The sequence below is a fragment of the Chiloscyllium punctatum genome, chromosome 37, assembly GCF_047496795.1.
Source record: "Chiloscyllium punctatum isolate Juve2018m chromosome 37, sChiPun1.3, whole genome shotgun sequence".
In the NCBI taxonomy this organism is placed as follows: domain Eukaryota; kingdom Metazoa; phylum Chordata; class Chondrichthyes; order Orectolobiformes; family Hemiscylliidae; genus Chiloscyllium; species Chiloscyllium punctatum.
Window position 1 is genome coordinate 33,527,620 of NC_092775.1, and position 27,323 is coordinate 33,554,942.

General features: G+C 40.1%; 1 protein-coding gene across 1 annotated transcript in view; it reads left to right on the forward strand.

Moving 5' to 3' along the window:
- Positions 1-27,323, forward strand: part of LOC140463222 (cadherin-like protein 26) — a 73,983-nt gene that overhangs the window by 38,695 nt on the left and 7,965 nt on the right. The window contains exons 9-14 of the mRNA XM_072557011.1: positions 2,548-2,690; positions 12,247-12,480; positions 12,651-12,872; positions 15,991-16,106; positions 16,563-16,658; positions 17,708-17,818. Of these exons, the coding sequence (XP_072413112.1) occupies positions 2,548-2,690; positions 12,247-12,480; positions 12,651-12,872; positions 15,991-16,106; positions 16,563-16,658; positions 17,708-17,818 (922 nt within the window). The remainder of the gene's footprint in view (positions 1-2,547; positions 2,691-12,246; positions 12,481-12,650; positions 12,873-15,990; positions 16,107-16,562; positions 16,659-17,707; positions 17,819-27,323) is intronic.

Below are 27,323 nucleotides of genomic sequence, written 5' to 3' on the forward strand. Positions count from 1 at the left end.
GTCAAGTTAGCTAACATTTCAGATAGCATTTTAAGCTAACAAGACATAGGAGAGAGCTGGTGAAAATAGCTTAAGGTTGAAGATAGTATGAGTTGAGTATGAGTTGATAATGAGTGATCGGATTAATATAGTTCACATTTGTGTTCACCCTAGAGAATGAGGGTGAAGGTATGGAACCCAAGGGCATAGACTGGAAGATGTTTGAGCAAACTGACACAGGGAAGGACAAGGTATTGGAGGTGCTGGTATGCTTTAAAATGGACAAATGTCCGACACTGGATGAATTGTATCCTAAGAGGCAAGGGAGGAGATTGCAGGGGAAATGATCCAAATTTTTAATACCTCTCTACCCAGGGGGGATGATCCAGAGGACTGGAGTACAGCTAATGTGGTTCTGATATTTAACAATGCTTGTACAGATAAGCCAGAGAACTACAGACCAGTGAGTAGGGAAACTATTGAAGAAAATCCTGAAGGAGAGCATCTGTCTCCACTTGCTGAAGCAAGCATTTATCAGAGATAGTCAACATGGCTTCATCAAATTTGATAGAACTTGACTGAATTTTTTGAGATGGTGACCAGTTGTGTTTGACGAGGGTAATGGATTTATGTCATTTATATGGATTTCAGCAAAGCCTTTGACAAGATCCCACATAAGAGATATATCAAGAATGCAATACATGGGGGCATTGGATAATTTGATAAAGTGGATTCAAAATTGACTCTGGTATGGAAAACAGGGTGATGACAGAAGACTGCTTTACTGACTGGAAGCGAGTGCCAAGTGGCATAACACAAGGATCAGTGCTGGGTCTCCTATTTATCATCATTTATATAAGTGACATAGATGATTGTGTTGGGATTGGATTAGTAATGAGTGGACTGCAAGAATATTTCAACAGGATGGTCAAATTTGCAAATAAGTACCAGATGGAATTTAACCTTGAAAAGTGTGAGGTGGTACTCTTTGAAAAGAGTAAATTGACAATGAAGTTTTCAATGAATGGCATATCATGGGGAGTTCTGTAGAACAAAGTGACCTTGGAGTGTTTGTCATAGAGTCATACAGTCATAGAGATGTACAGCATGGAAACAGACCCTTCAGTCCAACTCGTCCATGCCGACCAGATATCCCGACCCAATCTAGTCCCACCTGCCAGCACCTGGCCCATATTCCTCCAAATACTTCATATTCATATACCCATCCAAATGTCTCTTAAATGTTGCAATTGGACCAGCCTCCACCACTTCCTCTGGCAGCTCATTCCATACAAGTATTACCTTCTGTGTGAAAAAGTTGTCCCTTAGGTCTCATTTATATCTTTCCCCTCTCACCCTAAACCTATGCCCTCTAGTTCTGGACTCCCCGATGGATCTCTGAAGGTCAAAGGGCATGTTAGTAGGGAGGTGAGAAAGGCATATGGAATATTTGCTTTATCAATCAAAGCAGAGATTACAAAAGCAGGTAAGTCATGTCAGAGTTCTTTAGAACTTTGGTGACACGACAGTTAGAGTCCTGTGTGCAGTTCTAGTTGCCACATTACAGGAAGAATGTGATTGCATTGGAGAGGGTGCAGAGGAAGTTCACCAGGATGCTGTCTGGGATTTAAAAATTAAATTATGAAGAAAGGTTGGATAGGCTTGGGTTGCTTTCATTGGAGCAGAGAAGACTGAAGGCTGATCTGATTGAGGTGTACAAGATTATAAGGGGCATGGGCAAAGCATAAGGAGCAGCTATTCCCCTTAGTCAGTGACAAGGAGACATAGGTGAAAGTGAGGACTGCAGATGCTGGAGATCAGAGTCAGTATTAGAGTGGAGCTGGAAAAGCACAGCAGGTCAGGCAGCTTCCGAGGAGCAGGAAAATTGACGTTTCAGGCAAAAGCCCTTTATCAGGAATGAGGTTGGGAGCCTCCGGGGTGGAGAGATAAATGGGAGGGGAGTAGGGCTGGGGAGAAGGTAGCTAAGAGTGCAATAGGTGGATGGAGATGGGGTAAAGGTGATAGGTCGGAGAGGAGGGTGGAGTGGATAGGTGGGAAGGAAGATTAGCAGGTAGGACAGGTCATGAGGATTGGTGCTGAGCTGGCCTGATGAAGAGCTTTTGCCCAAAACATCGATTTTCCTGCTCCTCGGATGCTGCCTGACCTGCTGTGCTTTTCCAGCACCACTCTAATCCTGACTTTGATCTCCAGCATCTGCAGTCCTGACTTTCACCTAGTCAGAAATTGAATTCTATTCACATGCAATGATTGCTTGCAATTTCGAGGCAATTGGAACATAGATTACCTTTACCACTTAACTCAAATAGCTGAAAATTCTGAGAAAGTAATCAAAAGAAATGTGCTGATCCTTCAGTTCATGGTCTTTCAAGCTTTCATGTATTCCAATTTTCCATGAATAATTGCAGTCTTAGGAATAACATAAAATTTCACTGCTGGAGAAAGAATATTTCACTCTTCCTTACAGTCAAGGAAATCAAATCTGAGGATCAATGTATTTTAATGCTGCAGTATTGAAGAATTCATTCTGTTCACACTTTTGTCTAAAAGGTTTGTCAAGGCATATGATCCAGAAGGTTGGGTTACAGTAAATGAGGAAACTGGTGTCGTTACAACTGTCCATGAATTAGATCGTGAATCTCCTTATGTGAAAGAGAACATTTATAAAGTTATTGTTCATGCCATTGATGATGGTAAGTCTGTAATTACCAAATGTCCTGCAATATGTGTTACAATATTTAATCCTGTCTTTCATCTTTCACTGCAGAAAAGTCTCTGCCCATTTCTGTGAAGATGGCCATTATTACATTTAACTTTCCACAATTGTGTTAGTTTATATTACTAGGTGTATCATGTGGTCATTACTGTGTGAGATGTCAGCAATAAGGATCAGATGGCTTTTATATTATCACGGTCTTATTTTCTCAGCAACATTGGTTATCCTTAATAGTAGTTCTGACTCTGCCAGTGTGACCTTATTTTTCATTGCATTTTGTTGTTCTCTGGGATCTCAGTTTCTGCAGAATGGTTGGCAATTTGAACAGTTGAATTTTATTAATTGATATTTATTATTGATATTTACGAGGCCTTACCTAATTTGATGTAAATCAATACAATTTTATCCCACCTGAAGTCCATATATCTTCCCAATCAACATTCTTTTATCTTCCCCATTTTTTAGATTAGATTACTTACTTATACTTACTTACAGTGTGGAAACAGGCCCTTCGGCCCAACAAGTCCACACCGCCCCGCCGAAGCGCAACCCACCCATACCCTTACCTACACTACGGGCAATTTAGGATGGCCAATTCACCTGACCTGCACATCTTTGGACTGTGGGAGGAAACTGGAGCACCCGGAGGAAACCCACGCAGACACGGGGAGAACGTGCAAACTCCACACAGTCAGTCGCCTGAGGCGGGAATTGAACCCGGGTTTCTGGCGCTGTGAGGCAGCAGTGCTAACCACTGTGCCACCGTGCCGCCCACATTTCTACCTTAAGAATTACACCTTAAACTTTGGAGTTTATTTATTATAGGTTGAAATGTGGTGTGACGATGCTGTGTTTCAAGAAGTTATTTTGAGCTGGTTTTTTAAGAAGAGAGATTGAATAAGAGGTTTCGAGCAGTCTATAAGAAAGCAAATAGCTTGTGAGACCTTGGGTTTATTTTGAGTTGTAACAATAGAAGCAGCCTGAATGGGCGTGGTCAAGCTCTCACAAAACCAGGGTTTTTAGTTTAGATTTCAGCACTTACTGTTAGGGTCTGGAAGAAGTGAAAGCTATTTTTTCCCTCTCTTGGTGACAGCCAAAGGTAGGGAATTCTCTGCTGGCTACAGGACTTGCATGTGAGACAATGTTTTCTGAAGAGGCCTTTTGCCAAGGATGAGTTCATGTTACTATATTAGAACAGTTAATTAGTAATAGTTACTGTATCTATTATTCTGTTAAGTTTTCCAATAGTGTTAAATTATTCCAATTTTGTCCTTTGTTTTGTTTATTAACGATAGTCAATGAAGAAAGCGTGTTTTGCTTTAAATCCAGTAATTTGACCTATTGAATTGCATCTGGATGAAATGCCTTATATTTACCTCTCAAATAAGAAAAGGTTAGGGTCCAGATTATCTTTGGAATATTTTGAGAAGGTTATGTCTGATCCATAACAGTGGGTTATTTTCTTTATTTTTAGATCTGCCATTAGATAACAACATTTTTAGTGCTCAGATTTAGCTTCTTGCAATGGTTTTTTTTTCTCCATTCCTATTATGTTTGACACTTGGAGTCATGATGTGTATTTCTCATTTTATGTCAGCATAGGGAATCATGGGGATTTATTAGTGGATTCTAGTTTTAGATGTAGAAAATAATGTTTCTATAGTGGGATAATACAGGCAGTGGGATTATAGCTGAGACACTTGTCACTGACATTCTATTCACTCTTGACCAGAGGTTTCACACCAAGGAATAAATTCCTGAGTGCATCTGGAGAAACCTCTACATTTCAACAGGACCAATATTTGTCTTTAAACCTGGCCCGTGGATAGATTTTGCTGTAGAAAAGTCTCTGCCCAATGCTGTGAACGTGGCCATAATTACATTTCACTTTTCCACTATTTCCCTCCAAATCAAGACCAGGAACACCTGCTGAATCAATCAGTCATTTACATTATGTACATCAAAAAGTGATGGAGCCAGCAAGTAGCAATGGCAGGGCATCTCAAAAGAAGTTGTCCTATTGTACAGGCACAGAATGGGTTCATGAAGGGCAGGTTATGCTTTACAAATCTTTTGGAATTCTATGAAGACCTTTCAAGTCAGGTGGACAATAGGGACCCAGAGGATGTGTTGTACCTAGATTTTGAAAAAGCCTTTGACAAAGTGCCGCACATGAGGCTACTGCATAAGGTAAGGATGCATGATATTAGGGGTAGAGTATAGGATTGGTTGACTGACAGGAAGCAAACAGGGGGGACATATGAGTGCTTTTCTGGCTGGCAATCAGTGACTAGTGGTGTGCCCCAGGGATCGGTGTTGGGACCACAATTATTTACAATTTATATAGATGACTTGGAGTTGGGGATCACATGTACAGTGTCAAAATTTGCCCGATGAGATGAAGATGAATGGCAGAGCAAAGTGTACAGATGACTATCAAACTTTTCAGAGGAACATCGATACATTTAGTGAGTGGGCAAAGGTCTGGCAGATGGAATGCAATATTAGAAAATGTGAAGTCATACATTTTAGTCGGAGAAACAGCAAAATTGATTATTACTTGAATGGTAACAAGTTGCAGCATGCTGATTTACAGAGGGATCTGGGTGTCCTTGTGCATGAATCGCAAATGGTTGGTCTGCAGGTACAACAAAGTAATTAGGAAGGCAAATGGAATTTTGAACTTGTTGCTAAAGGGGTTGAGTGTAAAAACAGAGAGGTAATGTTACAGCTGTACAAGGTGCTGGTGAGGCCACAACTGGAGTACTGTGTGCAGATTTGATCTCCTTACTTAAGAAAGGATATATTGGCACTGTAGGGGGTGCAGCGGAGGTTCACTAGGTTGATTCTGGAGTTGAGGGGTTGGATTATGAGGAGAGGCTGAGTAGATTGGGCTTATATTAGTGGAATTCAGAAGAATGAGGGGCGATCGTATAGAAACATATAAAATTATGAAGGGAATCGATAAAATAGAAATAGTTAGTATGTTTCCACTGGTAGGTGAGACGAGGAGAAGAGGGCGTGGCCTCAAGATTCGAGGAAGTAGGTTTAGAACTGAACTGAGAAGGAGCTTGTTCACTCAGAGAGTTGTTAATCTGTGGAATTCCATGCCCAAGGATGTTGTTGACACTACTTCAGTAATCACTTTTAAAGCTAAGGTAGATATCTTTTTGAAAAATAAAATGAATTAAAGGATATGGTGAAAATGCGGGTCAGTGGAACAGAGTCCATGAAAAGATTAGCCATGATCTTATTAGTTCCAGAACAGGCTTGAAGGGCTGGACGGCCTGCTCCTGCTCCGAGTTCTTATGTTCTTACGTTCAAATGCATTGCTACCTCACTGAAAAGTGGCAACAGGGTTAGAGAGCCTGGACCATCTGGAATATTTCCTGAATTCTGATCCACATTGATTGCATAAATGATCACCTTGAACTGCATAAAGAGGATATAAGTTGTGTTTTTTTATGATGTATAGTATTGCAGCCAACTGAGCCAAAGTTGACAACAACCCTATCATCACTTACTGGGATTGTTCGGTATTTCCAGTCTATCAGTAATATATTAATGATACTGTAGACATGGATAGGACAGTTCTGCAGTTTTGGAATTTGAGTAGTGTCATCTAATACTGGAAACATGAAACTTCAACATGACATTGGCTGAGGTTTTCTAGCTCCATTCTGACAGGTATAAAGGTGAGGGCACAACAAAATTCGAAGCGAGTATCGATGGGTTGACTTTCCAACACAATCCTGTCACCTGAGAAGTATTGGCCACTTCACGTATGGAAGTGTGATGCCTAATTATGTATGTCAAGCCCAATTTGGGGTAATGTTGCACCATTGTTATCAGTTTGCCAGTGTTGGAGTGTGCCTTTGCCAGATTGGGAAGCCATGATGTGGAGGTGCTGGTGTTAAACTGGAGTAGATGAGTCAGGCGTCACATGATACCAAGTTATAGTCCAACAGGTGTATTTGAAATCACAAGCTTTTTGGAGCACTGCCCCTCCATCAGGTGAAGTGAAGGGAAATACACAAGCACAGAATTTATAGGCAGAGAGATGGAAAGATAGCACAAATAGTGTAAGTGAAGAGTCAACAGGCTGAATAACAAGTCTCTGCAGGTAATCAAAAGTGTCAGGTGGTGACTCATATCTATCATGATATTCCAGCCATTTGGTTTGTCTCCAGCACCACCTTATTTTTAATTCTTTGTAATTATCACCCTGCCTCAATTAATTAGATCACCGGTCTTCCCTTCACTTGCTATTTAGTTGTTGACACTTTACTTACACTGTGTCACTTTTGGAGGTGTAGTGGACAGTGAAGAAGGTTACCTCAAAGTACAATGGGACTTTGATCAGATGGGCTAATGGACTGAGGAGTGGCAGGTGGAGTTTAATTTAGATAAATGTGAGGTGCCGCATGTTGGTAAGGCAAAATAGGACTTATACACTGAATGGTAAGATTTTGGAGAATGTTGCTGAACAGAAACATTGGAGTGCAGGTTCATAATTCCTTGAAAGTGGAGTCACAGGTAGACAGGATAGTGAAGAAGGCATTTGGTATGCTTGCCTTTATTGGTCAGTGCATTGAGTGTAAGAGTTGGGAGGTTATGTTGCAGCTGTACAGGACATTGGGGGATTAGGCCAGTTTTGGAATACGGCGTTCAAGTCTGGTCTCCCTGCTATAGGAAGGATGTTGCGAAAGTTGAAAGGATTCAGAAAAGATTGACAAGGATGTTGCCAGGGTTGGAGGGTTTGAGCTATTAGGAGATACTGAATAGGCTGGGGCAGTTTTCTCTGGAGCATCGGAGGCTGAGTAGTGTCCTTTTGGGGTTTTACAAAATTATGAGGGACATAGATAGGGTAAATTGATAAGGTCTTTTCCCCAGGGTGGGGAAGTCTAAAACTAGAGGCCATACATTTAGTGTGAGAGGGGTGTTATGAAGTTGAAGGCATGTACTGTAACTTTAAGAAAGAGTGAAGGCTGTTTTGCACGGAGAACCTGCAGGCGCCTGTCATGTGACTGACTAGCAGTTTCAGAGTGTACTGGAAAATTGAAAATATGTTACATTTGGCTGTGAAACAAATACCTGAGTTTTTGTTGTTATGTTTTTCCAACATTGCACATTTAATCAATCTGTTTAAATTATGCCCCAAGATATTAAAACCCAATCAAATTTGAATTTATTGTTTTGGACAACATCAAACCAATGAGATGATCCAATGTTTGGGGTATAAAGAAGCTGGCATTTTGAGTGTTAGTCAGAGAGCGTGACCAACTGCCATCATCAGAGAAGCTGCTAGCAAAACACTCTGTCAAAGGTACCTTTTCATATGAAATATCCTTGCAGCAAAAGACTGAAGATGACCCAGGAAGATCTATAGCTGAGGAAGACAGACACCAGAGATGACAGCTGCTGTGTATTTTTGAAAATTAAGTGGATGTAATTTTAATCAGGCATTTATTGGAACAGTACATTGTTACAGGGTTGAAGGCAGATAACAAGCAACTAGGAGAAATGAGGCCTAGAGTTGTAAATAGCTGTTGTTTAATGTTCACTTTTAGAGTTAAACAATACATTGATATTTTTTTCTTTCAATAGTGGAAATTGGGAGTTCTCTGTCACTCATACTTTAACAGATTGCAAGGTGAGGTGAGCCTTTCTGGGTGCTTGCTTTAATTAACAGAAGGGTTTACCACCGTGTTGTAACAGGGGAAAAATTTAAGGGGCAACTTTTTCACACAAAGGGTGGTGTGTGTATGGAGTGAGATATCAGAGGCATTGGTGGAAGCTGGTACAATTATAACATTTAAAAGGCATCCTGATGACTATATGAATAGGAGGTGTTTAGAGGGATGGGGCAAAATGCTGGCAAATGGGACAAGATTAATTCAGGATATCTGGTCAGCATGGACGAGTTGGACCAAAAGGTTTATTTGCATGCTGTACATCTCTATGACTCCATGACTCTATATTCATTACCCCATTTCAGGTGGCTCAGTGGTTAGCACTGCTGCCTTACAGCACCAGGGAACAATGGGGAATCCAGCTTATCAATGTTAAAGATAAGACCAAAGCATTTGTAACAACATTCAGCCAGCAGTACCAAACAAATAATCCACCTTGGCTTCCAACTCCTGTCTCCAGCATCATATATATCACTCTTCAACCAAATTCATTCAATCCATACAAAATCAAGAAATGTTTGGAGGCACTGGATCTGTAAAGCCTATACTTCTGACAGTATTCCACTAGTATTATGGGTGGCACAGTGGCTCAGTGCTTAGCAGTGCTGCCTCAGAGCACCAGGGTCCCAGGTTTGATTCCAGCCTCGGGTGACTGTCTGTGTGGAGTTTGCACAATCTCCCAGTGTCTGCATGAGTTTCGTCCAGGTGTTCTGGTTTTCCTTCCACAGTCCAAAGATGTGCAGGTCAGGTGAATTGGCCATGCTAAATTGCCCATAGTGTTAGGTTCATTAGTCAGAGGGAAATGGGTCTGGGTGGGTTACTCTTCGGAGGGTTGGTGTGGACTGGTTGGGCCGAAGGGCCTGTTTCGACACCGTCAGGAATCTAATCAGAATAGTACTAAAGACATATGCTTCAGAAATTGCCACACCACTAGCCAAGCTGTTCCAGTACAGTTAACAACACTGGCTTTCTTCTGCCAATGTGGAGAATTGACCAAGTATATCCTGTTGACTAAAAGCAGGACAAATCCAACCCGACCAATTACCACCCCATCAGTTTACTCTCGATGATCAGTAAAGTGGTGGAAGTTGTCATCAATAGTGCTATCAAGCAACATCTACTCAGCAATAACCTGCTCAGTGAAGCTCAGGTAGGACCACTCAGCTCCTACCCCCATTACAGACTTGGTTCAAACATGGACAAAACAGCTGTATTCCAGAGGTGAGGTGAGAGTGAGTGCCCTTGACATCAAGACTGCAATTGACCTGAGTGTAGTATCAAGAAGGCAAAACAAAATTGGAGCCAAGAGGTACTGGAGGAATCAGCTGTTTGAAGTCATACTTGGCACAAAGGAAAATGGTTGTAATAGATGGTGGTCAGTCATCTCAGTGCATAGAGTCATAGAGATGTACAGCATGGCAACAGTCCAACCCGTCCATGCCGACCAGATATCCCAACTCAATCTAGTCCCACCTGCCAGCACATTCCATATACATACCACCCTCTGTGTGAAAACGTTGCCCTGTAGGTCTCTTTTATATCTTTCCCCTCTCACCCTCAACCTATGCCCTCTAGTTCTGGACTCCTCAGCCCCAGGAAAAAGACTTTGCCCATTTACCCTATCCATGCCCCTCATAATTTTGTAAACCTCTATAAGGTGACCCCTCAACCTCCGACACCCCAGGTAAAACAGCCCCAGCCTGTTTTCTGATTAGCCTGTCCCTATAGCTCAAATCCTCCAACACTCGCAACATCTTTGTAAATCTTTTCTGAACCCTTTCAAGTTTCACAACATCTTTCCGATAGGAAGGAGACCAGAATTGCATGCAATATTCTAGCAGTGGCCTAACCAATGTCCTGTACAGCCGCAACATGACCTCCCAACTCCTGTACTCAATATTCTGATCAGGAAAGGAAAGCATACCAAACACCTTCTTCACTATCCTATCTACCTGCGACTCCACTTTTCAAGGAGCTATGAACCTGCACTCCAAGGTCTCTTTGTTCAGCAACACTCCCTAGGATCTTACATTAAGTGTATAAGTCCTGCTAAGATTTGCTTTCTCAGAATGCAGCACCTCGCATTTATCTGAATTAAACTCCATCTGCCACTTCTCTGCCCATTTGCCCATCTGGTCAAGATCCTTTTGTAATCTGAGGTAACTCTCTTCACTGTCCACTACTCCTCCAATTTTGGTGTCTTCTGAAAATTTACTACCTGTACCTCTTATGCTCGCATCCGAATCATTTTTGTAAATGACAAAAAGTAGTGCACCCAGCACTGATCCTTGTGGCACTCCACTGGTCACAGGCCTCCAGTCTGAGAAACAACCCTCCACCACCACCCTCTGTCTTCTACCTTTGAGCCAGTTCTGAATCTAAATGGCTAGTTCTCCCTGTATTCCGTGTGATCTAACCTTGCTAATCAGTCTCCCGTGGGGAACCTTGTCGAACGCCTTACTGAAGTCCATATAGATCACATTTACCGCTCTGCCCTCATCAATTCTCTTTGTTACTTCTTCAAAAAGCACAATCAAGTTTTGAGACATGATTTCCCACGCACGTAGCCATGCTGACTATATCTAATCAGTCCTTGCCTTTTCAAATATATGTACATCCTGTCCCTCAGGATCTCCTCAATAACTTGCCCACCACCGACATCAGACCCACTGGTCTATAGTTCCCTGTCTTGTCCTTACCACCCTTCTTAAAGAGTGGCACCACGTTAGCCAACCTCCAGTCTTCCGGCACCTCACCTGTGACTGTCGATGATACAAATATCTCAGCAAGAAGGATTTTCTAGGGTAATGTCCTTGGCTCAACAATCTTCAGCTGCTTCATCAATGACCCTCCCTCCATCATAAGGTCAGAAGTGCAGTGCTTTATTGATGATTACAGAAGGTTGAGCACAACTTCTCAGATATCGAGGCAGTCCGTGTCCAAATGCAGAAAGACCTAGATAATATCCAGGTTTGAGATGACAAGTGGTACGTAACATTTGTTCTAAAGAGTGACCATCTCTAACAAGAGAGAATTGAACCGCTTCCCCTAGATATTCAATGGCATTGCTATCATTACTCTGAATGTCACCATTCACCAGAACTGAACAACGTAATCCATAAAAATGCTAAGGATAGAAGAACAGGTCAGGAGGTAGGAATTCTGCAGTGAGTTACTCATTTCTTGACATTTTGTAATTCATTCATAGGACATCGGCATGCTGGCTGGGCCAACATTTAAACCTACCCCAAGTTGTCTTTGAGAAAAGTGGTGGTGAACTGCTTATTTGAACCATGCAAATCTATGTGCTGTAGACTTCCCAAAGTCTGTCCATCATCAACAAAACTTAAGTCAGGAATACGATAGAATACCCCCCGCTTGCCTGGATGAGTACAGCTCCAACATCACTCAGCAAACTAGACATCATCCAAAGCAAAGCAGCCAGCTTGTTTGGCACTATATCCATAAACATTCACTCCCTCCACTGCTGGCTGAACTGATGATGCCCATGCCTCATATATGAATAAATGAATTGTGAAAATTGATTTCCTTAGCATTACTTCTAGTCAGACATGCCTGCTTGGTACATTTTCCTTTAATTTGAACGTGACCAAGAGGGAAGATTTCCCAGAACATGTGTCTAATGTTAAAAAGAATGAGGAGGAAATTCAGATGAATACTGACACAATATTTAATTTTCAGCATTCAGTTTTCTGCATTCCAGTTGGTGATGCTATATTCTTGTTGGTTAAAATATGAAGAGTCAAAGATGTGACCGACTATTAGCTGCACACTTATTGCAAACACAATTTGTTGTTTACATATTTTTCTTTTCTTTAGGGATACCCCCTCAAACAGGAAGTAGTACTTTAAATATTGTGTTGAGTGATATTAATGACAGTGAGCCATATTTGGTTTCTACGTATGAAGAAATGTGTGACGATGGAGGTATTCAGCACATCACTCTTACAGCAAAAGATGATGATATGAATCCATTTGGTGGCCCGTTTCACTTTGAACTTCTAGACAATGAAGAAAATATAAATGAAAAGTGGAAATTAGAACAAAAAAATGGTAGGTGGTGAATTCAAGTCTATTAACATGGGTGCAGTACATACCTTTTACTTCAGAAATTTTGTGAGAAATTGATTTTTGTCAACTAGTAATGGTAAGTAATTTGCTACATTCAGAGAATTTATTGTAATTTGTATAAACATTAATATAGTTTGGTGACTTTATGGCAGGTTATTCTGTTAAACTTGAAAGAACAAAGAAAATTCCTGTTGGAAACTATACCATACCTGTGCTTATAAGAGATAGACAAGGTGTATCGACAAAGAATATGTTGCATCTATGGATCTGTCATTGTCAAGATGGAAATACCTGCCCTATATCAAGTCCACCACTAGCTACCTTAGCTGCATCTGCAATTGGTCTTCTCTTTGGAGCATTACTGCTGCTGTTGTGTAAGTAAGCATAAGCTCACATGTAATACAACAAAAGCAGAGTAGTGCAACTTTATGCAATTCATTTTAAAACTTGACTGAAAAAGAAAAAAATCTTTACTTTTCTGATATAACTTAAACCGTTGAAATTTTGAGTTTAGTGCTACATGCTTTAAAATTTGTTAGATATATTTAGCAAAATTTACTGATCTCTAAAACTGATTCTTTTATCTACACTTTCATTGACCAAGGTTCCATGTCCAGAAAATGAGCTTGCAAAATTTACTCTTTTACATTTTGAGGAGGTTCATATTGGGGTTTCACAAAGATGATCCTTCTATAGACACCTTCTAAAACAGCATTCAAATGCCTCTTGAAAGATTGTAGATTTTTTCCTAGAACTACATTTGCTGATTTTTTTTCAGTAATCAATGATACTGCAAAGAAGAATTCTTCCTGAAATCTGTCTTAAAAGTTATAGTAATTTAAGGGGTTTGTTAGAATAATAGAGGCTGTTGCCTCATTTAGAAAGATGGCTAGCAACAGGGGCTTGATTCCCATTCCAGCTAATGTAGACTTGACACCTCCTTCCTCATATTACCCTTGAGAGTGAAAAGTAATGGCAAACCACCACTGACAAAACAGCGAAGTAAGACATTTCAGGAAGAAGCATCAGCAGACAATATTTTTTAAATTATTTAATGAGATCTAAGCATTGCTGGCATATTTGCTTCATTTCACTTCAGCTAAGTGGTTTGATAGACTACTTCAAATGGCAATTAAGAATCAACCACATTGCTGAGAATCAGGAGTCATGTGTAGGCCAGACCAAGTAAGATTGCAGATTTCTATCCGAAAGGACAATAATGTATTAGATTGGTGTTAACAACAAGAATCAACAATGATTTCATGACCACCATCACTCAAACTGATTTTAAATTGCAGATTTTATTATTTTAATTTACATTTTAACAGCTGCCAATTGAATCCACTTCCCCAGAGTATTAACTTATAGCTCTAGATTACTAGCTTTGACAAAGGTCAGTTAGACTCGAAACGTCAGCTCTTGTCTCTCCTTACAGATGCTGCCAGAACTGCTGAGATTTTCCAGCATTTTCTCTTTTGGTCTCTAGATTAATAGTCAGGTGACAACACCACAGCCAAGGGCCTACCTTCAGAAAAAAACGCACAAAATTACGATCAGAAAATTAAATATTTTTTAGTTAATTTTTTTGTAGCAAAAACCAAAAATGCTTCTTTAAGAGGATATTTAATTATATGTATTGTCCTCTTGCAGATAGTTTTTTTGTTACAGCGTGGAGGTCAACCCCTCTGTTAATTAAACTAAACTTTCAGAAAAGCTCACCTTGCCTCATAATCTGTTAAAATAAGAGTGACAGAAAACTCCCAATTTATTTAAAGAAAATAACATCAACTTTTTAACTCAAAAAGTGAAAATTGAACTATTCACAACTCTAAGCCTTCCTTTCTCTTAACTGCTTATTACCTGTCTCCAACTCGATAACAATATGCTGCTCCGATAAGGCACTTATTAAAATTACATCAACTTAATTTCAAACCCACACAGCCATTGTCAACTTCTGTGTCTTTCTTTTTCCAGCTGAAGATCTCTCTGGATTGTCTTCTTCCTTTTTACTGTGAATATGTTTCATATAGCATAAGAGGTATATTTAGTAAGTTTGCAGATAACACCAAAACTGGAGGCATAGTGGACAGCGAAGAAGGTTACCTCAGATTACAATGGGATCTTGATCAAATGGGCCAAGGGGCTGAGAAGTGGCAGATGCAGTTTAATTTAGATAAATGTGAGGTGCTGCACTTTGGGAAAGCAAATCTTAGCAGGACTTATATACTTAATGGTAAGGTCCTCGGGAGTTTTGCTGAACAAAGAGATCTGGAGTGCAGGTTCAGGTCTCCTTGAAAGTGGAGTCGCAGGCAGATAGGATAGTGAAGAAGGCATTTGGTATGCTTTCCTTTATTGGTCAGAGTATTGAGTACAGGAGTTGGGAGGTCATGTTGCGCAGTGGTTAGGCCACCATTGGAATATTGTGAGCAATTCTGGTCTCCTTCCTATCGGAAGAATGTTTTGAAACTTGAAAAGGTTCAGAAAAGATTTACAAGGATATTGCCAGGGTTGGAGGATTTGAGCTATAGGGAGAGGTTGAATAGCCTGGGGCTGTTTTCCCTGGAGTGTCGGAGGTTGAGGAGTGACGTTATAGAGATTTATAAACTCAAGGGGGGCATGGATAGATAAATAGACAAAGTCTCTTCCCTGGGGCCGGGGAGTCCACAACTAGAGGGCATAGGTTTAGAGTGAGAGAGGAAAGATATAAAAGAGAACTAAGGGGCAACATTTTCTTGCAGCGGAAGATACATGTATGGAATGAGCTGCCAGAGGAAGTGGTGGAGGCTGGTACAATTGCAATGTTTAAGAGGCATTGGGGGGGGGGGTAAATGAATCAGAAGGGTTTGGAGGGATATGGACCAGGTGCTGGCAGGTGAGACTAGATTGAGTTGGGATATCTGGTCAGCATGGATGAATTGGACTGCAGGGTCTGTTTCCATGCTGAACATTCTATGACTCTATGACAACATAACTCTATATGAAAAGGTACCTTCGATAAAGAGTATTTCCTAATTTCTTGGAGAGCAAGATGTTAGCGCTGTCTCAATGACAGTTGTTCTCCGACCAATTTTCAAAAGGTCTGCATATTATAGCCCCCACCAACTTTGGATCATCTCATTGGTTCGATGTTGGCAAAATGATAAATTCAAACTTGATTGGTTTTAGTATACTGGAGTATAGTTTAAGCTGATTGGTTAAATTTGAATTGTTGTCAAAACAGCAACCAAAGCTCAGGTATCTATTTCACAGCCAAATGTTACATGCTTTCAATTTTCACGTATACTCTGGGACTGCCATCTAGTCATATTCACAGGTGCTTGTAATCTCTCATTTCAGAACAGCATTCACTCTAAGTTAAAGGGATGGTACACACCTTCAACTTCCTAACATTACCATGAGTGACCCATACATTTGTATAAGTATTTTATGTAAAGTTTGCTATTGCAGTCTTAGACAAAGACTAATTCTGTTTTGCCTTGCTTTTTTTTATAGTTGGCTTTTGTCTGATTTTATTTCTGACACAGCAACATTTTCAGATTTTACCTTTTGAGAATTCCAAAGGAACACTGATAATGTACAATCAAGAACGGCCTTGTATAGAAATGAAAGTAGGTAAAATCTTATTATAGCTTGAATCTTTTGTGAATGAACATCTGAATTGGCAGACCTATTAAAATGTTTGATAACAAATAATTTTTGTGGAAGAGAAAAGCTATTGTCCTGTCCTTGTTTTCCCATTTGTGGATTAGGCAGCAACTGATTCACTTGTCATTTGTTCTCTTCAACTTTATTAACTAAAAGATCTTACAGATTCTAAATACAACTATTTTTCTGATAAATTTAATTATAAATACAATTTAGTCGTGCATCATTAAAAGAACTAAGCCAGAAAAATATTGTATCTGTAGCATGATAATTGTTAGGACGTACTTTAGTTTGGATTTGTCTAAGCTTTATGACTTTTCAATGACAAAAAATATAATTATACCTCCAACTACTAAGTATGGACTATAGAGCATTTCCTTAAAATAACATCAGGATTAATTATTCTTTCTTACTTTCAGGATATTCCAGAGAAAGTATGTATTGTAAAACAACTAGCTTGTGGCAGTGGAACAAATGGTTCCTTCAGTAACTTAAATTCTGATAATCAGTTCAACGTAAGTCAAATAAGTAAATTCTTTCCTTCAAAGAAATAACAAGATAGTCATAAATGGAAGAGAAAGATATTTCTATATAAATGTATCTTTTAAGTTTGATCAGTTAGTACTGGAAAATCATGAGACAAATGCATTATTACTGCTCACTTTTAAAGACCAAAAACTTTTGGCTCTGCTTATTATGAGGTTGACTTTGTTAAACTGCACCAAATAGTATGACATGCAGCATACTTTTATGGTTGTTATAAAGGGCAATTTCCTATATGTAGCCTTCACAACGCTCTGGATTCTGTGAAAGCAGAGGCCACCCAATTTTTTTATGCCCCTCTCCAACCCCTGGTAACAAACCCACCAACTGGGATCCATAAAATTCTCATGAAATTCCTAACCCATCCAACTTCCACCCCACCACCTCAGCCATGTAACATCCTACTCCTCACTCACTTCCCATTGTACCATCCTTGCCCACCTTCCACCTTACTCATCCTCATCCACTTCCCATTCTACCCATTCACCAAAATACTTGCCTTCTTACTCCTTCACCCACCTGTCACCTAAACCACCTCAAACACCTGCCACCCCACCCCTTCACCCAACTTCCATTCTCCCCCTCACCCACTTACTTGGCACACTGTCCGCTCACCCACCTACCTTCTCTTGACACTTTGAAATTTATTGCAATGTACGCAACACAACCCACACTGCATTTTAATTAGGATTTGGGACCTTTAAACTCTTTATGTACCAAATCATAGCAGAAAGAGCTGTAAAAGTAGGGTGTTGTTTGGCTCTCCCAGATGATCATACACTATTAGGATTAAGCTTGGCTGAAACTAAGCCACATATTTTTGGAAACTCTGGCATTGGAGTCCAGAGCCAGAAATGTGGTGTGCAGATGCAGGAGAAGAAAGCATGCCTGAGAGCAGTAATTTGATGGTGATTGTTGCCCTTGGATGTTTGAACCATTGTTCTGGCAGTAATGCATAATTATGTAAATTATGTATGTTGTGAGCCCATACTCACTCCTTCACTTGATATCTTTTTTTTAGAAGATTGGAACAAAGTCCATAACTTCAAGGACACAAAGAAGCAAGCTGGGTGTTGAAACAGATGTGTCAGTTGGCAGTTTCCAAAATATGTCTGGAACTTGGAAAGAAAATGTAAGTATAACCACTTGGAACTTTGCCTTCTCTTTTACATAAATAAATGATGGAAATTAAATAAAAGAGTTTTGCATTTGTCTGAATGCACTACAGTAGTTTCAAAACTTCTGCTTTCATTTTTGTAAGTGGACAACAGCTCGATTGGCTTAGTCTTTCCTTGCTTTAGCCCATTTTGGATTTTTATGTTTATCATACCTCAAAAGCATTACATTTAGTTTTGCCTCATGGAGTGACAGGAATGAAACCAGGGCAGTTGTTTTATTTGTCATTTGAATTATTAATCATAGAAAACATTACAGCTTAGATGCAATGACATTGTTTCTTTAATGCAAGTAACTATGGATTTGGAACAAGGGAACGATTTCTTGGGTGGGACAGTCAAAACTATTTAAAACCTCAAAATGGATTGGTTTCCTGTCAGTAGATAGCTATTCTGAAGGAATTGAACAATGTCTGGTATGTCGTGTGTGTTATGATTCTCGATTGATTGTAATAAAGGAAAAGTGAGATTCCAAGGTGGAACTAAGCGTTATAAACCACAAAGTTTTATTTTTCTTTTTGTTTTCCATGGTGATCAGTTACTGACAATATTCTCAAGAGGCTGCCAAAGTATTTTTAAATAACGTTATCATACTGAAAAGGGGGAAACAAACATAACCACTTTACAACATAGAAGAAGTGGTTGAAATACAAATTCAATCCTTTTACTCTCAATGATAAATTTACAGACACTCAAGCCTCAGGGAAGCATTACCCTGTCTCCATTTTAAAGTTCCTTGTTCAGCTGGCATGGCTGTAATCAGTCTGTGCAATGTTCTTCTTACTGACTTCTAAACAATTTCAGAGCTAGCACATAGCCTTTCCATATCATCAGCCACAAGTGATTTTCTTCTTCTGGATTTAAGTGATTTGCTTGACACCAATTTTTGGACATTACCTAACCAGTATACCACATTTTGTCTTAATGAAACTGCACACATTACCTGGCCTACTGGATATTTGAGTATGGGTGATACTAAATTCCTGATGTTAGGCAATATCAGTTTGTTTTCACTCCCACCCTAGTTGCTAATAGAATAAATTACTCACCTCAGGGTTTTTAAATGACTTCGGTAACCATAACAGAACTCACAGAACTCAAAAATGAAACTATAATTATGTTCTCCCCTTCTTACTACTCACAATATAAGAAAACAAATCAAAGGTTAGGGGAGTCTAAAACTAGAGGGCATTGGTTTTGGATGAGAGGGGAGAGATTTAAATGACACCTGGGGGCAACCTTTTCATGCAAAGGGTAGTGCATGTGTGGAATAAGCTGCCAGAAGAAGTGATGGGGGTGGATACAATTACAACATTTACAAGGCAACCTGGATGGACAAATGAATAGATGGGTTTAGAGGGATATAGACCAAATGCTGGCAAGTGGAACTATATTAATTTAGGATATCTGGTCAGCATGGACGAGTTGAACCAAAGGGTCTGTTTCTGTGCTTTACATCTCTATGACTCCATGACTCTATAATTAATGCATTGTTCTTCCACGTTAGAATGGCTTTCCAAATAATATGTTATTAATCTTCATTGTAGTTACTCTTAGTTTAATGGTGATGTCCCAGTTTTAGAGATCCAATCCCCTTTCTGTCTTTCTCTCTGTATCTTCTGTAAGTCTTGCTCCAAGAGGTGACACAATTCTGTGATGGTGTCCTGGGACATTTTTGCTCTTCATTGGCATTGGGTCTTACTTATCTGGAGGAAATGGCATTGAGGCTGTTAGATGTTGAGTCTCGAGTACCTCCATATCCTGAGGGGACCTTTAGCTGTGATTCCTTCATGTGAAAGCTGTTCAGCAGCCACTGGAGTTTGCTGGTCATCTTGGACGCACTGATGTTTTGGTTCCTTCTCAACCTCTCTGTGCCTTCATTGTATTGAGGCCAAAACTGTCATGGTGTCATGGTGTCCATTGATCATGGTTCCAGTGGATGTGTATGAGGAATATCAAACACAAAACAGTTTCTTCATAATATAAGCAGTCAGCATTTACATATCTCACAAATGGCAGTTTACCTAGTCCTGGATATAGTGGGACATGGTGGACTCTGATAAAGAGGGCCATAGAGTGCTCGTCTACATATATTTGACACATTGGAATTTATTGCAATGTATGCAACACAAAACACACTTCACAAATACAGTGGGAGATTGCTGATGTAGTAGGACTATTGAAACACTGTTCTGATCACCCATCACCTATCCCTCACAACACTTTAGAAAGGAGAATTTCATGCAGGAGAATATTGCCAAATATTTACAGAGGAAATAAATTCTGTCCCCTTATGCAGTCTGAGATCTTGGATTATCTTTCTGAATTATGGCTGACAGATGACACTTTTCACATCATGTGTAATTACTTCTGCTTAGCAGGGATGGCTCTGGTCAACGTTTAATGACCAATGATGTGCTCAAGATTGCTTATGACCAGGATTTGTATCCCATTTAATTGGTCACTATATGCGGTTCACATGCAGAGTTCAATGATTACAGATGTCTTTAAGCTATACTATGTGAAGGCCTGATAAATGCAATTGACTTTTGAAGGGCACCACATTGCTGACAAACAGAGTTCACTTCCTCAGAGTGGAAAATAAAGACTTTCTCTGTCCAGTCAGAGTGTAGTTGCAGCTAGTTTTCATTTCTTTTGAGCAATTCAGATCAGGATAGAAAACTACAAATGTAGCACTTTGCAGAGAAAGCTGGAGGCTCTGTCTGTCAAGCTAGGGGACACTCCCCTCACCTGTTCCCCGAAAAGACTTTTAATTTTTTTAAAACCATTCATGGGATGCTTTTTGCTGGCTGGCCAGTATTCATTACCTGTCCCTAATTGCCCTTGAGAAGATGGAGATAAACTACCTTCTTGAATCACTACAGTACATGTGCTGTGAATTGACCCACAATGTCCTTAGGAAGGGAATTCCAGGATTTTAACTCCAGAGACAGTGAAAGAACGGTAATATATTTCCGGTTCAAGATAGTGAATGGCTTGGAGGGGAATTCGCAGGCGGTTGTGTTCCCATGTATTTGCTGCTCTTGTCCTTCTCAATGGAAGTGTTCATGAGCTTGGAAAATGCTATCTAAGAGTCTTTAGTTGATTTCTGCTGGGAATCTTGTAACATGGAGGAATTCAGTGATAGTAACACCATTGAATGTCAATGAGAGATGGCAATATTGTCTCTTATTGGTGATGGACATTGCCTGGCACTTGTGTAGTGCAAATGTTACTCGCCATTTGTCAGCTCAAGCCAGGATATTGCCCAGATCCTGATGTATTTGAATGTGGACTGCTTCAATATCTGAGGAGCTGCAAATGATGCTGAACCTTGTGCAATCTTCCATTAGTGAGGCTGGGGATATTTGTGGAGTCTCCTCCTCCAGTGAGCTGTTTAATTGAATACCACCATTCACTACTGGATGTGAAAGGGCTGAAGAGCTTAGATCTGATTCTTTGGTTGTGTGATCGCTTAGCTCTATCTATTGCTTCCTGCTTATGCTAGTTGACATACAAGTTGTCCTGTATGGGAGCTTCACCAGGTTGACGCTAATATTCCTTTTACATGTTTCCAGCTAACACTTTCATTTAAGTATTCATCACTCTATATTAACCCTTGGGTCCCATGTTCATAGCTTACTTATGCAAACCAATGAGGTTCACTGTCCTAATGTCAACGCAATAGTCATGGTTACATTTGGTGTCCCACTTCCAGTAGTAACTTCTGCCTTCCCATGCTTTACTGTCTGCCATCCTTACATTTTTAGTTGCCCCTTCACAATTATTGTGGCACTGGAAAAGCACAGTCGGTCAGGCAGCATCCAAGGAGCAGGAGAGTCAGGAAGATGAAGAGCTCATTCTTGATGAAGAGCTCATGCTTGAAACGTTGACTCTCCTGTTCCTCAGATGCTGCCTGACCAGCTGTGCTTTTCAAAGAATAGATCATAGAATCCCTACAGTGTGGAAACTTTAGCCCAACAAGTCCACGCCAACTCTTCAAAGAGTATCCCACCCAGACCCATTCCCCTACCCTATTAGTCTACATTTCCCCTGATTAGTGAACTTTACCTACACATCCCTGAACACAATAGGCAATTTAGCATGGCCAATTCACCTGACCTACACATCTTTGGACTGTGGGAGGAAACCGGAACACTTGGAGGAAACCCACACAGACGTGGGGGGAATGTGCAAACTCCACACAGACAGTTGTCCCAAGGCTAGAATCGAACCCAGGTCCCTGGCACAAGGAAGAAGCAGTTTGAGATTGAGCAATAGTGTGGGAAATTCTGCTGGACCCAGAGATGCAGGTCCAGGCTGATACTCTATCACTGACATCTCTGCTGTAAGACCCTGTCTGATTTCAGCTTTTGTGGCAAGGGATGTTTATGGGAATTGTTGCAAGTATTAGGAAAGCATCATTAAGTGGGGATAATCTGTTGGGTTTTTGGTTAGGTTAAATTATTCTGTATTCTGTTCTCTTTTGTTTGTGCTTCATTTGGTAATCTTGTAAATAAATTCTGTTTTATTTAAAACTAAGTGGCTTGACTAGCTGCATCCCCCCTGGGATATCCGTGTTACACCTGATTAAAACAGCAGCAAAGTTCGGCTCTTGGTAACTTTCTTAAAATGTTTTGAGGGTCCATAACAATATGGCTACTCTGCCATTGCATTGGCAGTGGATTGCTTTTGCTTGTCCATGTGCACAGAAGCCACTCAAAGATGGTGTGGGCGGGAGGGGTGCTGCTCTTTCGGCAGATATCTAGTAAGTGCTGAATTATTTCAAGAACAATGCCTGATAAGATAGGATTGGTAGGGTAGTAACTTAATGCGGTGAATTTGCTAAGATATAACAATTGATCATATCAGGCTGGGTGACAAGAAGACCTCCAAAAAATAGATTCACCATTTAACCAAAACAGTGTAAGGTTCAGTCCTTTTTAAATATATATACAACATGACTTCATAAAAAGCAGAAGTTAAAACACAAACAACTGTGCCTTAGTTGTTAGGAATGAATGGTGGCACAACAATAAGTATCAGTGTTTCTATTGGCAGTTGAGATGGACAATATAATGAGGTGCTTTTCGAGAGAAGAATGAAGGGAGTTATATGGTGCAATGGTCTGTGAAATTTTCTGCGGGAGATTGAGGAAATCTCAAATTTTATCAATCGTGCTTCATTCAAGTTGTCAATCTTGTTATATGAGGTTGGATGGTGCTTGTTGCTTGTCTAGGTAGAAAAGCAAAAGAATCCAGTCATGTTTAAACCTGAAATCCATTTCAACGTAGTTTACTGATAGGGACTAATGATTGGTTTTCCTCCTGCTATCATAGTATGACAATTATTGTAAATTACTGTATATACACATGGAAAAGTCAAATTTTTAAAATTACTTTTTAAGGTTAAATTTATGGGGTCAACTATTACATGAAGGGTTAAAATTCATGCTACAGCCCAAAGTACCACATCATTAGCAGAAACCCAACTGATATTAAACAAATAAAAAAAAGAGTTACGGTAATTACTGGATAAAGACAATAGAAACAAAAATGAATTATTAAGCTTTTATTTATACATACAAAAAGTGAAGTAGAAATATAATACGGCTTTAAATTATATTAAATGTTACGTCCTAACTTAAAATTGCTGATTTCTGATTACAAACTAGTAAAACTGCAATATCTTACCATCTAGTTCAGCACGCAGCTTTTGTGCAATCTGAGTTCTCTGCCGAAGCACTAAGCCATACATTTTCATGAATCTTGTGCACCACCCAGCACTTGCTTTAAAATCCGAAATTCCATCCTTCTTTGATTTGTTTTGTGTATGGATTCAGATGGCTTCATGACTAACACATTTTCCATTTTGATGATTCTCAAGTACCCATTCAGCAACGTTTTTCTCCAATTGTGGCCACTTGCTAGGTTTACCTCTGTTGGCACACTTTCATTTTAGCATTGTCTGAATTTGGTTTGATATTTTTCTCCAGTCTCTCATAAGTTTCTCTGAAACATAAAGTTCTCGCTGCTAAACAGTTATTTGTTTTCTCTGCAACTCCAATAACTTCCGGTTTAAATGCTGTTGCATATTTTTTGTTTTTTTCTGGAAGGCATTTTTACACAAAATGATGAAGAAATTTCAAAACCTCAGCAGGGTATACAACTGTATTCCATGAGTGCTACAGGGGAACTGAGCTCAGCTGAGCTGCACACAAACAGAGATTGTCACTTAACTCTGATCTGATGTGTTTTAAACTTTTGCGCTAAATTAGTGTGAATTGTACATCAAAACACATAACAACACAAAAAGATTCATTTCCTTATTGTAACATTTATGTACAGGATAATACTTTGACTCACAAATGTTGATCTGGTATCTGTGAAGAACTCGGGTCGACTTTTTCATGAGCTATATGGAAAATTCCAGATCTTTCGGCCAAAAATAAGGGGTTGACCTTTACATGAGATCAACTTCTACTCGAGTATATTATATGTTAGTTAATTCAAGACTAATTGAAAATCAAATCTTCGGCACCTCTGGTGTAGCAACAGTCTTAAAATAAACAAATAGATGTAATTAATGAAGAGTAAATGAATGATGTGAATTGGTCATGGTGCACATTTCTTTTTGTGAGCAAAACGCAACTGTCCTAAAAAAAAGGCTACCATGATTATGTCTGATATAAGAGTCCTCATCAGCTTGGATGAAGGGGCAATGCAGTTTGCAGACCAGCAAGAGAAAGGCCCTGTGCTGAAGATGTGGTTAGATATGTCCAGCCATCCAGTCATAAATCTTTCAACAACTAAAACCAGTTGCCCATCAGTCAAATATGTCTTAATAAACATGAAGATCCCTCAGAGGCCAACTACCACACCCTCCACTAAGTCAGAGGCAATCACTTCAGTGGCTAATGTGCCGAGAGTGTGCTTGAGGTCACATTCTGGCTGACATTAACCTGCAACCTGAGGTGGAATAAACAGCTAAGCACTCTGACATTCAGGGGACGTGATAGAATAAGCGCTTGCTAAGGTAAGTATAGCTAATGAGACTCTGGACTAGTCATCAATGACATGTTGGAGGTGCATAGGCAAGCAGGGAGATATCTGCCAGATCATCTGCAGACTGTAGAGAGTGCAGGAGAGGCTGCCCAAGTTCTATCTGATGATCTGGCTTTGGCATGTGACTTCATAGCTGTTTCATGAACTGGGCAGAGGCTACTTGGTGACACAGGTGTATGGCATCATAGAACAATCCATATTTGCCGGATATGCATTTAACTGAAAGAACTCCATATGAATGAGATTTCTCATGAGTTTCTTGAACAGGTGAGACTTCAGTCCTTATACTGAAAGTATTTACACAAAGAAGTATTCTGTTCATAAAGGAAGTAGTTTAGAGCAGTGTGTACTCACCAGAGTTTAAAAGAAGCAATCCAGCCTGTCAGGGACGTGCCTCATACCATTAGATTTCTGAACATGTATGCTTTTTGGTTTTGGCTAACAGAATTGTGCCCGTGATCATAACTCCAGTAGCTGGGGTATTAATAGGTATTTGTGACATGCTAATTAATACAAAATAGATTGACAATATACGGTCAGGAAACTGAACCACCCTGAAAGACTCTGAGAACTTAATAGCAAAACTTTAACATACTGTCTGAAAATGAATTTTTGCATCCCATTCAATTAAATCCCCTGTTTGCCATTCTAAAACTCTGCCCATTGTGCTTGTAGATCAAACTGTACATAAAGAGTTCTTGCAGAAAATTCCATGGACTTCAACACCTTTATTTAGGCAGCAAACACATAATTAAACAGAAGAGAAATGAGTCCAACCCCAAGAAAGTGGATTCAGTGTCACAAATAGTTCAATGATCTGACATGAATGGTCACAGTCAGTGCATGTAAATGCCCAACCCATAATCTGCATGACTGCTTTGAGTCATTCACTAACCAAATCTATCAGCCAGTGTTCACACCTGACATTCAAGTATTTCACCACTCCCTCCTACAGTTAGGAAAAGATAAAATAGCACCTCTGTGGCTCGCAGCTTGCAAATATGGGCAACTATTCAATAATAACGATCACAGTACTATCAGCACAATCTCTGACAGGTTCTGTCCTGAAAGAAATGTTGATACATGAAAAGGGGCAGGAGAAGATGGTACACTGGAGTACCGATAACTGAGACTGGGACGAGCACTGGTCTGAAATATTGAAGGTGACAGTGTCATCACATTTAAGTCCAATTATTACAGCTTATTTCCCCTCCCATCCTGCATTTTCTGACTTACAAGCTGCAAATGATATAAGTGGATACTTTAGCATAATTCTGGTCTTGTGTGAATCCAAGGAAAGCGATGGGACCAGACAGAGTACCAGGCCGTGCACTCAGAGCATGCGCAGATCAACTAGCAGAGGTCTTCTCGGACATCTTCAACCTCTCTCTGGAGCAGGCCACTGTCCCTGCCTGTTTCAAGAAGGCCAACATCATCCCTGTGCCTAAGAAGGCCCATGTAGCACGTCTCAATGACTACCACCCAGTGGCCCTAACTTCAGTGGTCATGAAGTGCTTTGAAAGGCTGGTCATGGCATTAATCAATTCCAGCCTCCCCACTACTCTTGACCCATTCCAATTTGCCTATTGGACTAACAGATCCAGGTCAGATGCCATATCTCTTGCCCTTCATTCCTCCCTAAAACATCTTGACATCAAAAACAGCTACGTAAGAATCCTACTCATTGACTATAGTTCAGCCTTCAACACTATTATCCCCTCCAGACTGATTACTAAATTTAGTAATCTCGGACTAAGATCCACTCTCTGCAAATGGATCCTTAGTTTCCTGACCCACAGGCCACAATCAGTGAAGATTGGGGACAATATTTCATCCTCACTAACATTCAACACTGGAGACCCCCAGGGGTGTATACTCAGCCCCCTACTGTACTCACTGTATACCCATGATTGCATCGCCAAATACCAGACTAATGCCATTTACAAGTTCACTGATTACACCACCATAGTTGGTCAAATCGCAGATGGCGATGAATAGACTACAGATGGGAGGTGGAAGATCTGGAAAAATGGTGCACTGAGAACAACCTAGCTCTCAATGCCGGCAATACCAAGGAACTCATTATTGACTTTCAGCAGGATGTTACTCATGACCCCCTACAATTAACAGTTCAGAGGTGGAACGAGTGGAGAGTGTCAAGTTTCTGGGAGTGGTCATTCACAACAAGTTTTCTTGGACTCTTCAAGTGGATGCATAGGTTACAAAGGCTTGACAACGTCTCTTCTTTCTCAGGCAGTTGAGGAAATTTGGCATGACAGTGAAAACCTTTGCCAGGTTGTATGGGTGTGCCATTGAGAGCATTCTGTCTGGATGTATCACGACCTGGTATGGCAACTGTACCATTCAAGATCAGAGATGGTTACAGAGAGTGGTGAAC